General features: G+C 35.4%; 2 protein-coding genes and 1 pseudogene across 13 annotated transcripts in view; 1 reads left to right on the top strand and 2 right to left on the bottom strand.

Moving 5' to 3' along the window:
• Positions 1-5,437, bottom strand: part of LOC107616523 (F-box/kelch-repeat protein At3g23880-like) — a 7,212-nt gene extending 1,775 nt beyond the window's left edge. The window contains exons 1-5 of one of the 8 annotated variants that reach the window (XM_021112286.1): positions 2,887-5,437; positions 2,666-2,776; positions 2,050-2,457; positions 1,743-1,813; positions 109-177 (exon numbers count right to left, since the gene is read on the bottom strand). In XM_021112286.1, coding sequence (XP_020967945.1) covers positions 4,130-5,329 — 1,200 coding nt within the window. In that variant the 5' untranslated portion in view covers positions 5,330-5,437 and the 3' untranslated portion in view covers positions 109-177; positions 1,743-1,813; positions 2,050-2,457; positions 2,666-2,776; positions 2,887-4,129. Of the gene's footprint in view, positions 1-108; positions 2,458-2,665; positions 2,784-2,886 lie in introns of all 8 variants that reach the window. The other 7 variants (XM_021112287.1, XM_021112289.1, XM_021112288.1 and 4 more) reach the window with 7 other exon arrangements.
• On the top strand, positions 6,034-7,052 carry LOC107614835 (annotated as a pseudogene).
• LOC107616518 (F-box/kelch-repeat protein At3g23880-like) lies at positions 11,567-17,880 on the bottom strand. 5 transcript variants are annotated; one of them, XR_002353880.1, is made up of 3 exons: positions 16,468-17,880; positions 12,901-12,971; positions 11,567-11,809 (listed from the first exon to the last, which is right to left on the bottom strand). XR_002353880.1 is itself a non-coding variant. In XM_021111267.1 (3 exons), exons 1-2 carry the CDS (start codon positions 17,744-17,746, stop codon positions 16,490-16,492), a joined length of 1,098 nt encoding a protein of 365 aa, XP_020966926.1. In that variant the 5' UTR covers positions 17,747-17,880; the 3' UTR covers positions 12,860-12,971; positions 16,468-16,489. The 5 variants fall into 5 exon arrangements, 3 of the variants coding, with proteins under 3 accessions (XP_020966926.1, XP_020966925.1, XP_020966927.1); XR_002353881.1 differs by having other exon boundaries at positions 11,568-11,809; positions 16,735-17,879; XM_021111267.1 differs by lacking the exon at positions 11,567-11,809 and having other exon boundaries at positions 12,860-12,971; positions 16,468-16,575; positions 16,735-17,880.

The raw sequence follows: 18,027 nt of genomic DNA on the forward strand, positions 1-18,027 counted from the left end.
TTATTTGTGTCTATACTCCATATTATTGCTGATTACCATCAAGTATATAATTTTCAAGAATCAGAAAAATGAAGTGTCAAGAAAATTAAAGGACGGATGGTTGTAGACCTCAAATCCTTTAGGAAACGTAGCAGCTTGCAAAGGATTTTTCTCCATAGTGTTCTTATGGCAAAGAAGCTGCATTATCATAGCATGATTATCAGGCCTTTAAAAAAAGGAATATCAAGAAAAAAACTACTTTCATTGCCAACTTTTTCACAGTACAAAAGAGTAATAACATGCAACTCTCAAGAAGTAATTCTCACTTAGAACATTAAGCTTGAGCAGGAACAGAAGTAAAATTGCTGCCTACTATTGAGTATCCTAGTAAATATTATTATTTAAACTTTAGTCAGTAAAAAAAATGGTAAAAGAGAACTTTTTATTATCCAACCTTTTCTAACATATCAGACTTTGAATTGATATATTAGTTAATTTTTAATTTCAATAATGATAGTAACGAAACAATTCCTTCATCTAATTTTTTCAATACAAATATAAAACTGTAGAACTTGTATAACTTGTCTCATTCAGTTATCATTAGGCTTTGGTGTGTATAATTGTGGAATGAGCAAACTCAGAGTTCTATTTTTCAACTCAGCTCTGCATACCTATATTGTAATCCATAAATAATATTTCACTTAAAATGAAAGCAGCAGCAGTACCAAGTATTGTCTCATCAAGATTATTTGTTTATAGAAAAATTAGAAAAAATAAAGTAAAAGAAATGCAGTAGCAAAGCTTTAATCTATTTTCAGTTTCTTATGGATGAGTTCATCAATTTCTTGTCTTGTAATAATAAAAATTACGGCTCTCATCACCATGCACGTACCTCTTTTCCCCCCAAGTAGGCTTATTATCTTCATCAAATATGTCTGGTTACTGTGTAGCTTTGTGACCATTTATAATGACTCTACTTGTTTCTAAGAATAAGATAATCGTACAAGTGGGGATCTTAGAAACTGAAATGTCAGTTTTCGAAATTGTGAACTTGGTTTGTTTTTTCAAGAAAGGATTTGGTGACTCGAGTAGTTTTTATTTCAATAACAATACTATATCCAGAAACCACATAACAAATTATGACTGGATGCATTTGAAAAATGAGATCATAGTATCATATGCTGGTTGTGTATTAGCCTTTCCCATCAAACTTAAAATTAAGAAAATCAACATAACATTTTCCAGGTTTCAACATAAAAATATTGGTTTTGTGAAGTATTTAAATTAGCACACATCTAATTATATACTTACAAAAACTAATTTTCCATGGAATTTTTTTAAAATTTATTTTGAGACACAGCTCTAGGTTTCAATGCATAATCCTTGAAGCACGTCTATAAAACTTAACATAATCTACCTCAAGTCCCCAACCTCACATCCACTTTTTGAAAATGATTTATCGAATCAAAGACTTTAAAAAGTGCTCACAACTTTCTCAACAAAACATGAACATAAAAAAACCACTTTTGCTCTGAATGTTTCTACAAATGGTCAATTTATCAGATTTACTTAACTTTCATGTGAGATCCTTCTAAGTTCCAAAGCATTAGTTTAGATACAAAATTATTTGATGCCGCTGGAGGTGGATTATATTGATTAAAGTATACAAAGTGATGTACCAAACCACTAAATAAATCATCAGCAAGTTAAAAGGACAGATACATATTCCTAACATATGATCAAGATGAGAAGGTAGCCATTACCCTTTGTGAAGAATTTCTCTGCATGGCTCCTGATTTGTCCAGCAGTCTTGGTTCCTATTATCCTATATGCTCTGTACAACCAAATCGAAACACCAAAAAAGAAAAGGAGAGGGGAAGACAAGAAGAAAAAGAGATTCCAATTAACATTAAAAAAGAAAAATGTCAGCAGCTGACATTAAATTTCTCAATTCTGAGTTTGGATATACTTCGATTTTAATTGGCAATCTAAACTGAACATATGCAGCAGATGAAATGCCAAAAGAATAAAAAATAAAAAATTAGGTGTGGATCGGTTGTAAAATATTACCTTCTTTATGCGCTGCTATGCTCACCATTTTTTTAAGATCATTCGGTACATACTTGACTCATCAAAAGGATCAAAGAAGTCTATCCAACAACTATTAATCCATCCCCTTCGGCAACACCACCAAGAATGGATCACTAATTGTGAGATGTACAAACAAAACAAAGCACAATCAATCACATGTGGTTCCTGCCCAAATAACCACCATTACATATTTCTGAGTTCTCTTTGCCATCAGCGCCTAAACTTACTGTTTATGCCTTACTGATTGTGCTTGTTCTTCTTTTTCTGAGACATGACAACCCATTTGGCAGTTGGATAATGCTTTCCAACACCACCCAAGCTTCTCACTTATAATATAAGGCAACGTAACCTACAGCTTTCTTTTTTTCTCCGTCTTCTTCCTTCACCCTTCGAAGAAGAGAACAAACAGAGAATAAAAATAGTAAGATATTTTTCTAATTTGAGAATCAAAACAAAATCAAGATTTGAGAAGGTAAATATGAAGAAGTGCAAACTATGCAAGGTTAAGGCTAGGACTTTCTGTGAGTTGGACCAAGCTAAGCTTATGCTACAATTAGAAAGCAGCAATAAAACCCTAGCAAATAAAAATAGATACCTTATATGCACCGGTTGAAGATGATTCGAAGTTGCTGGAAAGGGTGCCGTCGTAATCACTCCAAATCAGCCATACCACCATTAACTCCTCTGCCAACCCAACCCAGTCCAACTTCAACCTCCAGCCAAAACAGAAGCAGATTAAACATAAATAAATAGTTTTCTGTCATTTTTTTAAATATATATATAATAAATTTCTGTTTTTTTTTTTTTTTGAATTACCTCTGTAACACCACCAAAGGTAGGATCTCAAGCTCTCCGTTCTCTTCATCGGTGTCGTCAACTTGCTGTCAGCTACTCCTTCTTCACTAACAGCTGCAACACCACTCACCACTGCCGCTGTTCTTTCTACTTGACGCTGCATCAACAGCCACCGTCACCTTGACTAATTGTTCTTCATCTCTGCTGCTCGCCAAAAAAAACTCGGAGCCTCTGCCGTCGTCTACTATTTTCTTCACCAAACGCTTTCCCAACTGCAGCACCGACCACCGCCATTCTACTCCTTCCATCACCGTGAGCTCCTTCTTCCTTACCGCTGATAATCTCTGTATTTTGAAGTGCCATTCCATTTGTGTTTACTCAATATGTAGGAAGATAGATATATGGTTGTACACTTGTCGCACAACTAACCATCTACTGTTCTCCGATTGTATATAGGAAGATAGATAGATAGATAGATAGATATGAAAGCTCTTTTTCTTTGTGACATGGCTTATTGTTTTGTTTGTAAAATCTCGTATCAACTCTTCCAATTGTTTTAAGCTCCAATTTTTTAATACTCATCAATAACAGATAACTTATATCACCAGGTTGGTACCTCATAAGTTCATATCATTTCTTTGACCACCAAGAGAGAACAAATGTATCAATATATCACTTTTCCCACTGCCTAGTATGTTGATCACTGAAAGCTGGTAATCATTTATTTATCACAAGAAATAAACAATAAAAATGTATCAATTTTGATTTTGTTTAGTCATAAAAGAATCATTTATGACCATGAATCCATAATTTGAAGATGCCAATACTATGGTATGAATCATTCATACACCAATTATCAGCATATTTCATCTGGTTCAACGGGTAAAGCATCCAGTTTTGGATCCAAAAACAACAAAATTAAAAGGAAATGGTACGCATTAAATTACATATTACATTCTCTCCCCCTTAATTTTACCCTAAAATAATAGATTTGAATCTAAGGTCAGATCTTCATCACAAGCATAAATTTACTGTAAGCGCAAAGGAACACTAGTAAATGATGGTTAATCCTACAAATCCAGCCTGGGCATGTGAATATGAAATTGGCAATAATCATAACAGGTAGTATAATTTTGTAAAAAACTAGATAAATAATCACAAAATTAGCAAAGCAGTAAGAACAGATAAATTCTCAGAAGTCAAAACTCATAAAGAAGGCATAGGAGTTGACTAAAATCAAACCATTCAGAAGACAGCTTGTCCGCTAGGGTTTGATGAACTGAATTTGGGATGACCTAATTGGAAGGCGAGGATATGGTGGTGAAACTAAGCTTTCGTGATAAATAAAGACGTACAATCCTATTGAAGGAGTAGGTTTCAATACAGGAAATTCAAGGCTACCATTATCCAAATTATACAGAACTATCCTTGAAGTTGATGCAACCGCCACAAGAATATTGTTTCCCCAGATATACAATGGACGTAAATGATGATCAGTTAGACGCGGAAGGCAGGGGATGATGGCCAATTTAGTCCAAGATTTAGGCACTCCATACTCCTTCATGATCCACACGAACCAATGAGTTTTCTCATGATTATAACAATATGCAAGGCAGTTCCTCAGCTCACATAACCGTGGGAAGTTGAAGGTTTTATCATTCGGATCACTGAGGGGCAGGGAAAACTCACTAAAAGTCTCCTTCACCAAGTCAAGGGAAAAAACCAAGCAATCCAGGATCCAGTTAAGGGTAGCGGTGCCAGGCACAAATACCCCTTTACGATCACCCTTTATGCTGCTAAATGGGATACCTTGAATGGCTCTCTTGGAAGGGTTGCTGCAAAATGTATGAATTTTGGTTGTATGATACCCCATGTGATTTACAACCACAACAAGCTTGTACTTGTCATTCACATGATCATAGCCGAAGCCGAAAACGGATAAGAAATCCCCACGTTCCACCGATGGGGTTGTCAATAATCCAGTACAGGGATTCCACAACCTGAAAAAGATGTTGATGCCAACAACATCATAAAAGCACAGCAATCCATTGCAAGAGCCAATAACTGTGTGGTTACGTCTCTCCTCGAAGAGAACGACTTCCGTAGGTTTGGAAGGGTTCTCGACCAAGGAGCGTAAGGAGAAATCTCCGAATCCGTAGTGGCAACTATGATGATAAGCAACTCGTGGCCCACTCAAACTTGGATCCGCGGCAGTTGAATGTTGAAGATGGTCTTTGGCGAATTGGGAGCTGGAAATTAGGGTTTTCCATAAACCGCACACTCTCCGTAACCGAAGCAGTGACCTTGCCGGAAGCCTCAGTAAGATTTCTCTGATGAGTTCATCCGGAAGGAACGGCAGCGGCTGCGATTGCGTTACCGTCGAAGACAGCAGCCGTTTCGGGGCGTTGATGGTGACTCTTAAAGGCTTCTTCTTCATCTCGTAATAATCATGTGGCTGCTCCATAACAACTTAAAGAGAGGTTAACGGCAGCTACGACGGCGAAAAGGTTTAGCTTCCCAAACTTTGAACTTCCCGACTGCACTAAAGTATAGTTTCAACTTGACTTGACTATTTCCAATTCCTATTTATTTTGCACTAAATTAGTCTACTAAATTCAAAAAAATACACCACGTTAGTTTTTCTCCCAATTTCCGTCACCGGAGCACTGACGCTGTCAGTGACGTGGCCAGTTCTTGCTACGCTAGATAGAATGAGAAGACGTTGTTTTTAATTTGGCGCTAAACACCCCTTGAACGACTTCGTTTGTATGTGATGAGAAATAAAACATTAGGCACCCTTTTTTGTTTTTACTCTTCGTCTTCTACTTCTCTATCAGTGCAGAAAAAAAATTTCTCTTCCATGAGTGACCCAAAATAGCAACAGGTGGTTGCAATAGGATTTCTCGAGACTATTGGAACACGACGTTCGTTGTGCAGTTGTCGGAAGAGTATGTTTGCTAATACAGGATCTTCTGTGTCGTCACTGAAGTTAGTGAGGATGAAAATTTTTTTTTTTCAAATTTAATGGAATGCTGTGATGTGTGTTGATCACGGTTAAGTGTTTTGTATATTGTCAGTTCACAAGTTTTAAAGCTGATTTTGTGTTAGGATTTTGTTTTGATATTTTGTGGAACTGTGTTTAGGAGTTTCTTTTTATGCTCTGTTTCAATGGTGGAAGAATCAGCACCCATCGAAGGCAATAAGCCCACTGCCCTGGCTAATAACATTTCACCAGCCAACATCACAGAACTAACAAATCCTGATGAAGCTGTCTACGACAAAGAGAGACCAAGAGTTACAGTAAGATATCACTTCAATTCATCTCTACTATAGGAAAAAAAGAAGGTTAATTGTGGTTGTAGTGTGATGGTTTTGATTTCAAATTGTTGAGATTTTCAGTGGCCAAAGCAATTGAATGCCCCACTTGAGGTTGTTGATCCTTAAATTGCTGATATAATTGAGCTCGAAAAAGCTAGGCAATGGAAGGTAATTTATTTACATACATGTTATTGGTCATGAGACTCTTCATTTATGCAGCTACAATTGTTGCGTACAATGTGATTGCAGAAATCATGGAACAATAAAATTATTTCTGTTTTAATCGTGGTTCTGTTCAAAATTACCGCACCTAGGGAGAACATTACATAAGGATTGGAACTCATTTTTTTTTCTTTTTTCAGTAGCTTGTACTTATTAGAATGACTTATCTAAATATCACTTTTTTGGGGGTGAAGGGGCTTGAACTGATACTGTCAGAGAATTTCACTTCAGTCTCTATAATGCAAACTGTTGGCTCAATCATGACTAACAAGTACAACGAAGAATATCCTGGTGCAAGATATTATGGTGGAAATGAGTATGTCACTCACTTTTCTTCTTTGTGTTCGTTCACCTCTCGATAATTCAACAAACACAATAATATACAGTGGCTAGCATTTTGGATTTTATTATTGGACTCCTTCTTCTAGTCCAATTAAAAAATTGTTGCCTTTCTTCCTCAAGGTACATTGATATGGCAGAAAGACTATGTCAGAAGCGTGCTCTCAAGGCATTTAGGTTGGATCCATCTAAATGGGGAAGTAACTGCACAATAACTATATTGGTATACCCTTTTATTTGGCTTTGTTGATTGCACATTATTTCATCTTGTTGGTCATTGGCCTGTTGTTCTAATTGTTCTAAGCTTGCTAAAACCTCATGACAGAATCATGGCACTTGATCTTTCTCATGGTGGACATCTTTCTCATGGATACCAGGTATTTTCAATTTCCATCATCTACCGTTTCCTGTGATAATGAAATCTATCAAGTTCATGGGTTATTGGTAATTTTTTTTGGCAATTTCTTCAAGGATTAGATAGAAATCACTTTGTAGTTATTCATAAAAATTTAATGCTTTTATTACATATCTATTTATGTTAATTCTTATTAGTTGAGATTTTGTTAAGGTTAGCCTCTGTTGTGGACCACCGGAGAACAGGGCGGCAGCCACACCCACACCACTCTGGAACACTCGATGCTCTACTGGTTCCTTTGGAGATCCTTCTGTTTGATTGCAGGGAACTTTGGCTCCCACTTGCACTCATGATCCTAAACCCATAAAGCTGCACAGTGAGGAAGAAGACGAAGAACCAAGAAAAGTGGGTAGAAGAAGAAGAGGAAGAAGTTAGGGCAAAAATCTTGGTTATAAAAGGGGACAAGGACTAAATTGGAGCTAATCAAATTTATTGTCATGTCATCTAATCGTTGCTGGGTCCAGCGTGGCAAGAACTGGCCATGTCACTGACGGCGTCAGTGCTCCGGTGACGGAAATTGGAAGAAGGACTAATGTGGTGCATTTTTTCGAATCTAGGGGACTAATTTAGTGCAATTGGGATCTCGAGGACTAATTCAGTGCAACTCGCCAATCTCAGGGACCAAAGTGGGGCTTAACTCTACGCCACCAGTGTGTGAGTTATGTTTGGTTATGGGGAATACAGGTGTTAGACACCGGTGTAGGACAGGCTTTTCTGAATAATTGACAGAAAAAAATTGGACCATGCGATTTCTTTGTTCTGAAAATAGTTGACCACCAAACAGACAATCCGAGTTGGTTGGGAAGAGAATTTGAATTTGGCCGGAGCTAATCAGACCGTCCGATTTGTATATATTTTTTTGTGAAAGTGAACTCGAACGGTTCGAGTTGTTTGCTGAATGTTTTATTTAATTCGTACAATACTAATCAGTGGGTTCGATTTAAACGCGCGCGCGCGTGTGTGTGTAGAATTCGGATGCAACTTTTCAGATCTCCTCTTCTTGTTCGATTTTGTCTTCTTTCCCCAACTCCTACATTTTTCTTATTGCGTATGAATTTAAAAGATCTGATAGTGAAGTTCATATTTATGAGAGTGTGTAGAATTCGGATGCAACTTTTCAGATCTCCTATTCTTGTTCGATTTCGTCTTCTTTCCCCAACTCCTACATTTTTCTTATTGCGTATGAACTTAAAAGATCTGATAGTGAAGTTCATATTTATGAGAGTGTGAGAAATGGATGATAGAGGTCAGATTTTATTACAAACATGTGAAGGAGTGAAATTTAGTTGCGAGAATCTGTTAGATATTGTTATTTCATTCACAATCTCATTTGAAGAGCTAAAGGGTGTGATTTGTGAGAAGATAGATTCTGAATGTCAAGAAAAATATCATGTATTTTATACAGATATTCTATACCGGTATTTGGTGGATTGGTTCAATTTTAAACCAAATATGTAACCAACAAAGCGAGTATGCAAGAGATGTTTTCAATGTATATTGAAACTCGCGCTTAGATATCGGTCATCGAGTTGTATATTGAATTCGAACAATCCAAAGCCGACCGAAATATTGAAGGGAAGATTACAATAGTGACAGTGAGGAAGAATTTGAAAGTAATTACGAAGTTGTTGCTCCAGACGGAAACGAAGGTAAAGGTGACGGGGCGATGGCTCCGAATGTGGCAGACGTCGCAAATGCACTCATAAACGAACATCTGTTTGAGGAGCCATCTTTCATGCGGGTTCTATACTTGGAAGCCATGCATGCGCCGGAGTTTCCGAAATATATGAGTGCAGGTACGTAAATGCATATATTTATACGAAGGATTAGACTTTTGGTAATAATCTATATTGATCAATGTACCAAATAGCTTAGTGACATGTGAAGAGGTAAATACCAAATTGATACCCAAAAAATTCTGGCGCTGACAAAATGGTACCTGACTTTTGTTATTGACAAAATAGTCCTTAAAAGATTTTAAAATTTGACAAGCGTACCCACGAGTTCGCCGGAGCACATCTCCGGCAAACACAATGCTGACATGGCCACTACGTTTTGATGACATGGCAAAAATCCTCCCACACCCTAATTCTTCCTCTCCAACGCACTTCTCCTTCTCCTTCCCCCTCCCAACGCACTCCCCCATTCCCCTTCTTGAATGCACTCTCCCCCTCCCCAACCTTAATCCTTTCCTCTCCCTCCCTAACCCTAATCCCCCTTCCCCAACTCATTTTCTTCCTCTTCAATCCAAAATTCTCCTTTCTGAACTCTAGTCCCCTTCCCTTGCCCTTTTGAATCCTAATCTCCTTCCCAACATACTGTCTCACACTCTCAACTTACTCTCCTCCAAAATGGCAGTGGAGCTCAACCTTCTCAGTCTTACAGAGCCAGTGTCATCGACACCGCACTGTTGCCATCTCGTCGTCGGGTCTTCTGCGTCTGCCAGTGTCGTCTGTCTCCTTTGTGGCATTATTGTGTCTTCACCGCTGTCGCCTTAACTGCTTGTATCTTCTTGCTGCTAGCCCCAGTCGTTGCCATGCCTCTTCTGTCTGGGTTCCATCTTGACTCCATCATGTCGTGCCTCTTCTGTGTTTGGTATTCTTCTTCTGTTCTTGCTTTGGTGGTGTCTGTATTAAGCTTTATTTTATTTTATTTTATTTTATTTTGATTATTGTATATGAATTTGTTTGTTTTCTCTGAATTTTATTGTTATTAATCTTTTTGAATGATAATTTAACCTAAAAATTTGGGACAATTTATGATTTGGGACAACTCTATTGATGTTGAGATTGTTGTTCCTGTGAGTGGTGGTGTACTATTGAGAGAGGGAGAGAAGAGTGTGCGTTGGAGAAGGGAGAGTGGTGGAGATTGTTGTTGCTGTTGATATTGAGGCTGTTGGTGCTGCGAGTGATGGGGTTGAGGGAGGGAGGGGTAGTATGCGTTGGAGAGGAAGAGTAGTGGAGGTTGTTATTGCTGTTGATGTTAAGGTTGTTGCTGCAAATGGTGGTGTTGAGGGAGGAAGGGGAGAGTGTACGTTAGGGAGGGGTTGTGATAGGGAGGGGGCTGCGAAGGGGGAGAAGTGTGCGTTGGGATAGGGGCTGCGACAGGGAGGGAGAGGGAAGGGGAGGGAGTGTGCGTTGGGAGGGAGCGTGCGTTGGGAGGGAGCTTTGGGGGGTGGTTTGCCAAGTCACCAAAACACGGTGGCCACATCAGCATTGTGCTTGCCAGAGATTTGCTCCGGCGAGCTCCAGGGCACGCTTGTCAAATTTTAAAATTTTTTAGGGACTATTTTGTCAATAACAAAAGTCAGGTACCATTTTGTCAGCGTCAGAATCTTTCGAATACCGATTTGGTATTTACCTCGACATGTGAAACTATGCTCAATTAATAATTGTTTATGTCTTTATGTAGTTAAAATTAAGATAATAATATTTTTAGTGAATTATTGATTTAGTTAAATATTAATTAGTATGCATTAATCCATATTTATTTATGTGTTTATGTTTTTATTATGTTAAAAGTGAGATAATAACATGATGAAAAGTTTATTTATATTAATGTGGATGTAGTGAACATTGATTTACTTTTAATTTCAGTTATTAAATATTTTTGTATTAAATATTTTTTATATGGCTGTCGTCGTGGTAGAAATTCCTATAGACGCAGAAGGTGAATTTGCAGTCGGAATGGAATTCAATTCCAAAAAAAAATATTATTATAATAATGAAAGATTATACCATCCGAAGAGGCGTATAACTAAATCTAATTTACCAAACTCCCGAATAATAATAATTTAACTTACAAATTTAATCGATACTCCTACAAATTACTTCGAATACTTCATAATTAGTAAAAATGACGATATTATTATACATATTAATTATTTTAGCCATGCTTCTTCCTAAGGTAAGCATTGAATTATTTTAGTCGTACATAATTTGTCGGTCAGTAATAATAATTCCTATACCACTAACTACAATTTCTAACTTACCATTAATAATAATAACTAATAGTTAAATTCAGTTCTTATTTAACTAATATTGTTAAACTTTATTATTAAGACCTCAACTACAATAATATATATATTTATGTCAATTAAAAAGCTAACAACAAACATATAATTAATACTAAAAAACAAATATATTATATTTTACAAAACCTAATTATTAATCAAAATTTTCAATATTATTACAAAAAATTATACACCAATTTAATTTATTTATTTTTTTAAAACTATTAAAAAAAATTTAAAATATTCTCTAACTAACAACATTTAAACATAATCAGGATGGTAGAAATAACTATAATGATTTTTAACAAAAATAACTATACCAAGTAAAATTGCTGCCTACTATTGAGTATCCTAGTAAATATTATTATTTAAACTTTAGTCAGTAAAAAAAATGGTAAGAGAGAACTTTTTATTATCCAACCTTTTCTAACATATCAGACTTTGAATTGATATATTAGTTAATTTTTAATTTCAATAATGATAGTAACGAAACAATTCCTTCATCTAATTTTTTCAATACAAATATAAAACTGTAGAACTTGTATAACTTGTCTCATTCAGTTATCATTAGGCTTTGGTGTGTATAATTGTGGAATGAGCAAACTCAGAGTTCTATTTTTCAACTCAGCTCTGCATACCTATATTGTAATCCATAAATAATATTTCACTTAAAATGAAAGCAGCAGCAGTACCAAGTATTGTCTCATCAAGATTATTTGTTTATAGAAAAATTAGAAAAAATAAAGTAAAAGAAATGCAGTAGCAAAGCTTTAATCTATTTTCAGTTTCTTATGGATGAGTTCATCAATTCCTTGTCTTGTAATAATAAAAATTACGGCTCTCATCACCATGCACGTACCTCTTTTCCCCCCAAGTAAGCTTATTATCTTCATCAAATATGTCTGGTTACTGTGTAGCTTTGTGACCATTTATAATGACTCTACTTGTTTCTAAGAATAAGATAATCGTACAAGTGGGGATCTTAGAAACTGAAATGTCAGTTTTCGAAATTGTGAACTTGGTTTGTTTTTCCAAGAAAGGATTTGGTGACTCGAGTAGTTTTTATTTCAATAACAATACTATATCCAGAAACCACATAACAAATTATGACTGGATGCATTTGAAAAATGAGATCATAGTATCATATGCTGGTTGTGTATTAGCCTTTCCCATCAAACTTAAAATTAAGAAAATCAGCATAACGTTTTCCAGGTTTCAACATAAAAATATTGGTTTGTGAAGTATTTAAATTAGCACACATCTAATTATATACTTACAAAAACTAATTTTCCATGGAATTTTTTTAAAATTTATTTTGAGACACAGCTCTAGGTTTCAACGCATAATCCTTGAAGCACGTCTATAAAACTTAACATAATCTACCTCAAGTCCCCAACCTCACATCCACTTTTTGAAAATGATTTATCGAATCAAAGACTTTAAAAAGTGCTCACAACTTTCTCAACAAAACATGAACATAAAAAAACCACTTTTGCTCTTAATGTTTCTACAAATGGTCAATTTATCAGATTTACTTAACTTTCATGTGAGATCCTTCTAAGTTCCAAAGCATTAGTTTAGATACAAAATTATTTGATGCCGCTGGAGGTGGATTATATTGATTAAAGTATACAAAGTGATGTACCAAACCACTAAATAAATCATCAGCAAGTTAAAAGGACAGATACATATTCCTAACATATGATCAAGATGAGAAGGTAGCCATTACCCTTTGTGAAGAATTTCTCTGCATGGCTCCTGATTTGTCTAGCAGTCTTGGTTCCTATTATCCTATATGCTCTGTACAACCAAATCGAAACACCAAAAAAGAAAAGGAGAGGGGAAGACAAGAAGAAAAAGAGATTCCAATTAACATTAAAAAAGAAAAATGTCAGCAGCTGACATCAAATTTCTCAATTCTAAGTTTGGATATACTTCGATTTTAATTGGCAATCTAAACTGAACATATGCAGCAGATGAAATGCCAAAAGAATAAAAGCATGACTTGTATTAAATTATCGGATAATTGGTTGCATGACTTGCATCTAAGATCAGAATTTCATCCCAAGCATAAATTATACAATAAGTGCAAAGGGATACTTGTACATTATATTCCTACAAATCTAGCCTGCGCATATGAATTTGAAATAACAGAAAGCATAGTCACAAGAATTAGTTGACAAGAATCAAAGCATTTAGAAGACAGATTGTACACTAGGGTTTGATAAACCAGATTTGGAATGAGCTACTTCGAAGGCAACGATATGATGGTGAAACTAAGCTTTCATGATAAATAAACTAACATCTTGATGATGAATAAACTATTTAAGGAGTGGGTGCAAACAATTAGAACAATACATTTTATCATAGACATTCAAGTTTCACATAATGTAATCTATTTCAATCTATGTCCACACCCTACACACGTTATTAGTGCCATAAGCCTCACTCCTTCACAAATCCATGATCAAATTACATAGAAAAAGGACAATTATTTATAATATTTGTCTAACATCATGTTAACATACTCCAACCAATAAATCAGAGTATATCAACACGAAACATGTCTCCTTCAATGGACACTAATTTGCTTAACATCCTTTTTTTGCTGCTGAGTCCTAGGAATGGTAATAGTTAAGACACCATCCTTCAACTCAGCCTTAATCTCATCAGCTTTAGCATCATCAGGCAAAACCAATTGGTATTATAGAGCCTTAAAAAAAAAACACACCCATAGGTCAAGCCCATAACTTTTCCTTCTTTTCCTTCTACTCCAACGGCACAGAGAACACTTCAATTCAGTAATACACACACATATTATTACATCACTTCAGAATCCCTCACCGCTAATACTACTCTGCTGATCTCTCCTCCCTCATATCACTTTTTCAACAATAATTCTATAAACTTTTATTTCAATTAATTTCACTACTCTTCTTCTATTCCAACTCTATTATGTCCTATCTATTGTGCTCTCTTATGTTGGCTTTTATTCCAAAACTCCATTAAAATAGTCTAAGTTTTGAAGAAGAGGAAAACCACCTTTAATTCAAGTATTATCAATTATTAAGACATCAAGGTGACTCTTTAACTTGATAATTATCTATATTTTTTATTTTTATCATGTTTGTAGTGATGGGTATTAATAAATTCGAAAATTTAGAGTTAGGGTAAGATAGAATTTGAAATTTTTGGGTATATAGGTTCTATTATATGTCAATGGATGTTAAGATTAACTTATTAGAATTATTTTTGTTATGTTTGTGATATTAGATTCTCAAAGGAACTACTCTCTTTGCTTGTTGAAACCTGTGGAGTAGAAATTCCTCTCGAATTTTTAGTCCGTGAGTAAACTTTGTATCTATAGTTAAATTTTAGTATTGTATCATTTTTATAATTATAGAGAATAATTTTAAAATCAATTATTTAGTTATTTACTAACTTAATTGTTAATATAATATTTATGTTAAATATTTTACGAAGAAAATTCCACCTGAGACATAACATTTTTGCTAAAATTAATTAAGTTTATCATTTGAGAAATTAAATTACTATGCACTTATTGATTTGTTTGACAACTATTAACATGATTATAGTTGTATGTTAAAATATTTTAGAAGGTTCTATGATAGAAACTGCAGCTAGCGATAGTAAACGGTAGACTTGGTGCACCATGCCAGTATATAATTGTACTTTCAGGTCCATATGAATGAAAAATAGTACCTGTCTGTTTTATGTCCACAAAATCAGTGGAGCATATCTGTTTCAGAATTCACACAAAAGAAAACAACTTAAGTGTGATTTCTGTCTATTATTTTAACTTTTTTGAATTAGATAACTTTCCGTTTATATTTATATAAAATAAAAAAGTTTGAATGTTTGATGTCTGTAAGTAATTATCCTTGTGTTTGAGATATTTTTGTCACTATTATTAAAGTGGATTTATTTTGCCTAAAAGTTAATTAGTTATACCATTGTCTTAGGGTTATGGATGCTCTGTCACTGAGTTTAAAACTCACTCTATTGTTCTTTCAATTTTTTTCAGATATGGGCCTTGATATTAATCCAACTTCATCAGTTCCACTCTAGCTTTTTTGTGTTGGTGAGCCCTTTAGTGTTCAAGGAAGGACTTGATGTTTTATGTAAATAGTTTTATAGCTCTTTAGACTTGTTAAAATGCTCCATATAACACAGGCAGGATCAGACTTTAGTGACTTGAGTATGTTACTTTGTAAATATTCGATTAGATGAAACTAATAGATCATGCCTTGCTGTAAATATTGAAGTCGAATTTTCTATAAATATGCTGAGTATGTTTTAAATATGATGCCGAGAATGTGTTGCCTTTTAATATAATTAGAAATTCTATTTATTTTTATTTTCTGTAATATCAAATTTTGAGACTTGTTTGGGAAGATTTTCCTAAGCGCTAGTAACGGCCAGATTGGGTCGTAACACATATTCCGTAGTTACTTGTAGGTGCTGTAAAATTTTTTTTATTAGAAATGCTAGAGGAGTAAAAGAAAAAAAAAAGTGACAGTTGGCTAAAAAACATGACAATGCGAGTGTTGGTCATGAAATAGGGTCTACAATCCACAAGGGGGATCTAGTTAATTAAGAATACAATTTTTTTTTTCTGTGACATGGCTTATCGTTTTGTTTGTTAAAATCTCGTTTAAACTTTTCCATTTGTTTTAAGCTCCAATTCTTTAATACTCATCAATAACAGATCTTTTATGTCACCAAGTTAGTACCTCAGAAGTTCATATCATTTCTTTGATCAAGAGAGAAAAAAGATATATCAATACATCATTTTCCCCACTACCTAGTACCTACTATGTTGATCACTGAAACCTAGTAATCATTTATTTATCACAACAAATAAAAAATAAAATAAAAAATAGGAAGGTTGGGGGAGGGTGACCAGAGAAATGGATTTAATTTTAATTTTGTTTAGTCATAAAAGAATCGTTTATGATCATGAATCCATAATTTAAAGATTCGAATACTATGGTATGGATCAATCATGCACCAATAAATTATATATTCCATTCTCTCCCCAAAATTTTATCCTAAAATAATAGGTTGCATCTAAGATGAGAGATTCATCTCAAGCATAATGATGGTGATTCCTACAAATTCAGCTTGGGCATGTGAATATGAAATGGGCAATAATCATAACAGAAAGTATAGTTTTGTAAAAAATTAGATAAATAAATCACTAAATTAGAAAAGCAAGAACAGATGAACTCTCAAAACACAACAAAAAAAAAGCAGGAGTTGACCAGAATCAAACCATTTAGAAGACAGCTTGTACACTAGGGCTTGATCAACCTGATTTGGGATGAGCTACTTCGAAGGCCAAGATATGGTGGTGAAACTAAGCTTTCGTGATAAATATGGACTTGCAATCCAAAATAGTAAGACGGAGAAGTAGGTTTCAATACAGGAAATTTAAAGCTGCCATTATCTATGTTATAAAGAACTATTCTTGAATACGATGCAGCTGCCATAATAACATTTTCCCAGATATACAATGGCAATAAATGATCAGCAGATATACCTGAAGATAGACTCGAGTGATAGGAGTGATAGGGGATGATGGCCAATTTAGTCCAAGATTGAGGCACTCCATACTCCTTCATCACCCACACAGACCACTGAATTTTCTCATGATTAAAACAACATGCAAGGCAGTTCCTCAGCAAACATAACTTTGGGAAGATGGTTTTATTATACTGATTATTGTTGAGGGGCAGGGAAAACTGAGTACAAGTCTCGGTCACCAAGTCAAGGGAAAGAACCAGCAAGTAATCCAGAGTCCGTGTGTCATGCCTAAGAATCCAGTTAAGAGTGGCAGTGCCAGGCACAAATATCCCTCTTGACCCTGTACAAGCACCATATATTTTACGAAATGAAACATCTTGAATCGTTCTCATGGAAGGGTTCCTGCAAAATGTATAAATTCTGGTCTCAATTATATGAGATTTCTGTTCCTGATATAAAGTCGTAACAAGTTTGTATTTGTCATTCACATGATCATAGCCGAAGTCGGAAGCCCATATGTTACAACCCCGAATTTCCAGCAAATCGGATGTCAATCCAGTACAGGGATTCCACAGCATGACACGGTAGTCGGTGCCAACTTTCTCACGCAAGCACATCAATCCATTGCAAGAGCCAATAATTTGGTGGCAACCGCTTATCTGGAAGAGAGCATCTTCAGTAGGTTTGGAAGGGTTCTCGAACAAGCATCGTACGGAGAAATTTCCAAATCTGTAGCTGCAAGTATGATGATAAACAACAAATCGGAGCCCACCCAAACTTGGATCCGCGGTGATTGAACGTTGAACATGGTAGGTGGCGAATTGGGAACTGGAAATTAGGGTTCTCCATGAACGGCACACACTCCGTACACTAAGAAGAAGCCTTGCCGGAAGTCTCAGAAAGATTTCTGTGAGGAGTTCATCCGGAAGGACTGGCGTTACCGTCGAAGGCAGCAGCCGTTTCGGGGCGTTTCTGGTGATTCTTAAAGGATTCATCTTCCTCTCGTCATAATCATGAGGCTGCTCCATAACAAGTTGAAGGGAGAGTGGTACTGCTCGGTTTCGGCGGCGGCCAAATGGTTTAGCGTCTCAAACTTGAAACTTGCCAACTGCAAAGACTCTGCCCTATCTATTTTTGTAAGAGGACTGCTAGGGACAGCAATTTTTGGTATTTATAGTCATTAAATAGTTATTAATAATAATTTTAATAGGGTGAAATTGGTATAAAATTTCATCCAATAACTTATTTTTTTTTTTGCTGATTATATACTTGTCAGAATTTTAAAAAATTGCTGGCTCCTAGATTTTTT

This window comes from Arachis ipaensis, chromosome B09 (assembly GCF_000816755.2).
Source record: "Arachis ipaensis cultivar K30076 chromosome B09, Araip1.1, whole genome shotgun sequence".
Taxonomy (NCBI): Eukaryota; Viridiplantae; Streptophyta; class Magnoliopsida; order Fabales; family Fabaceae; genus Arachis; species Arachis ipaensis.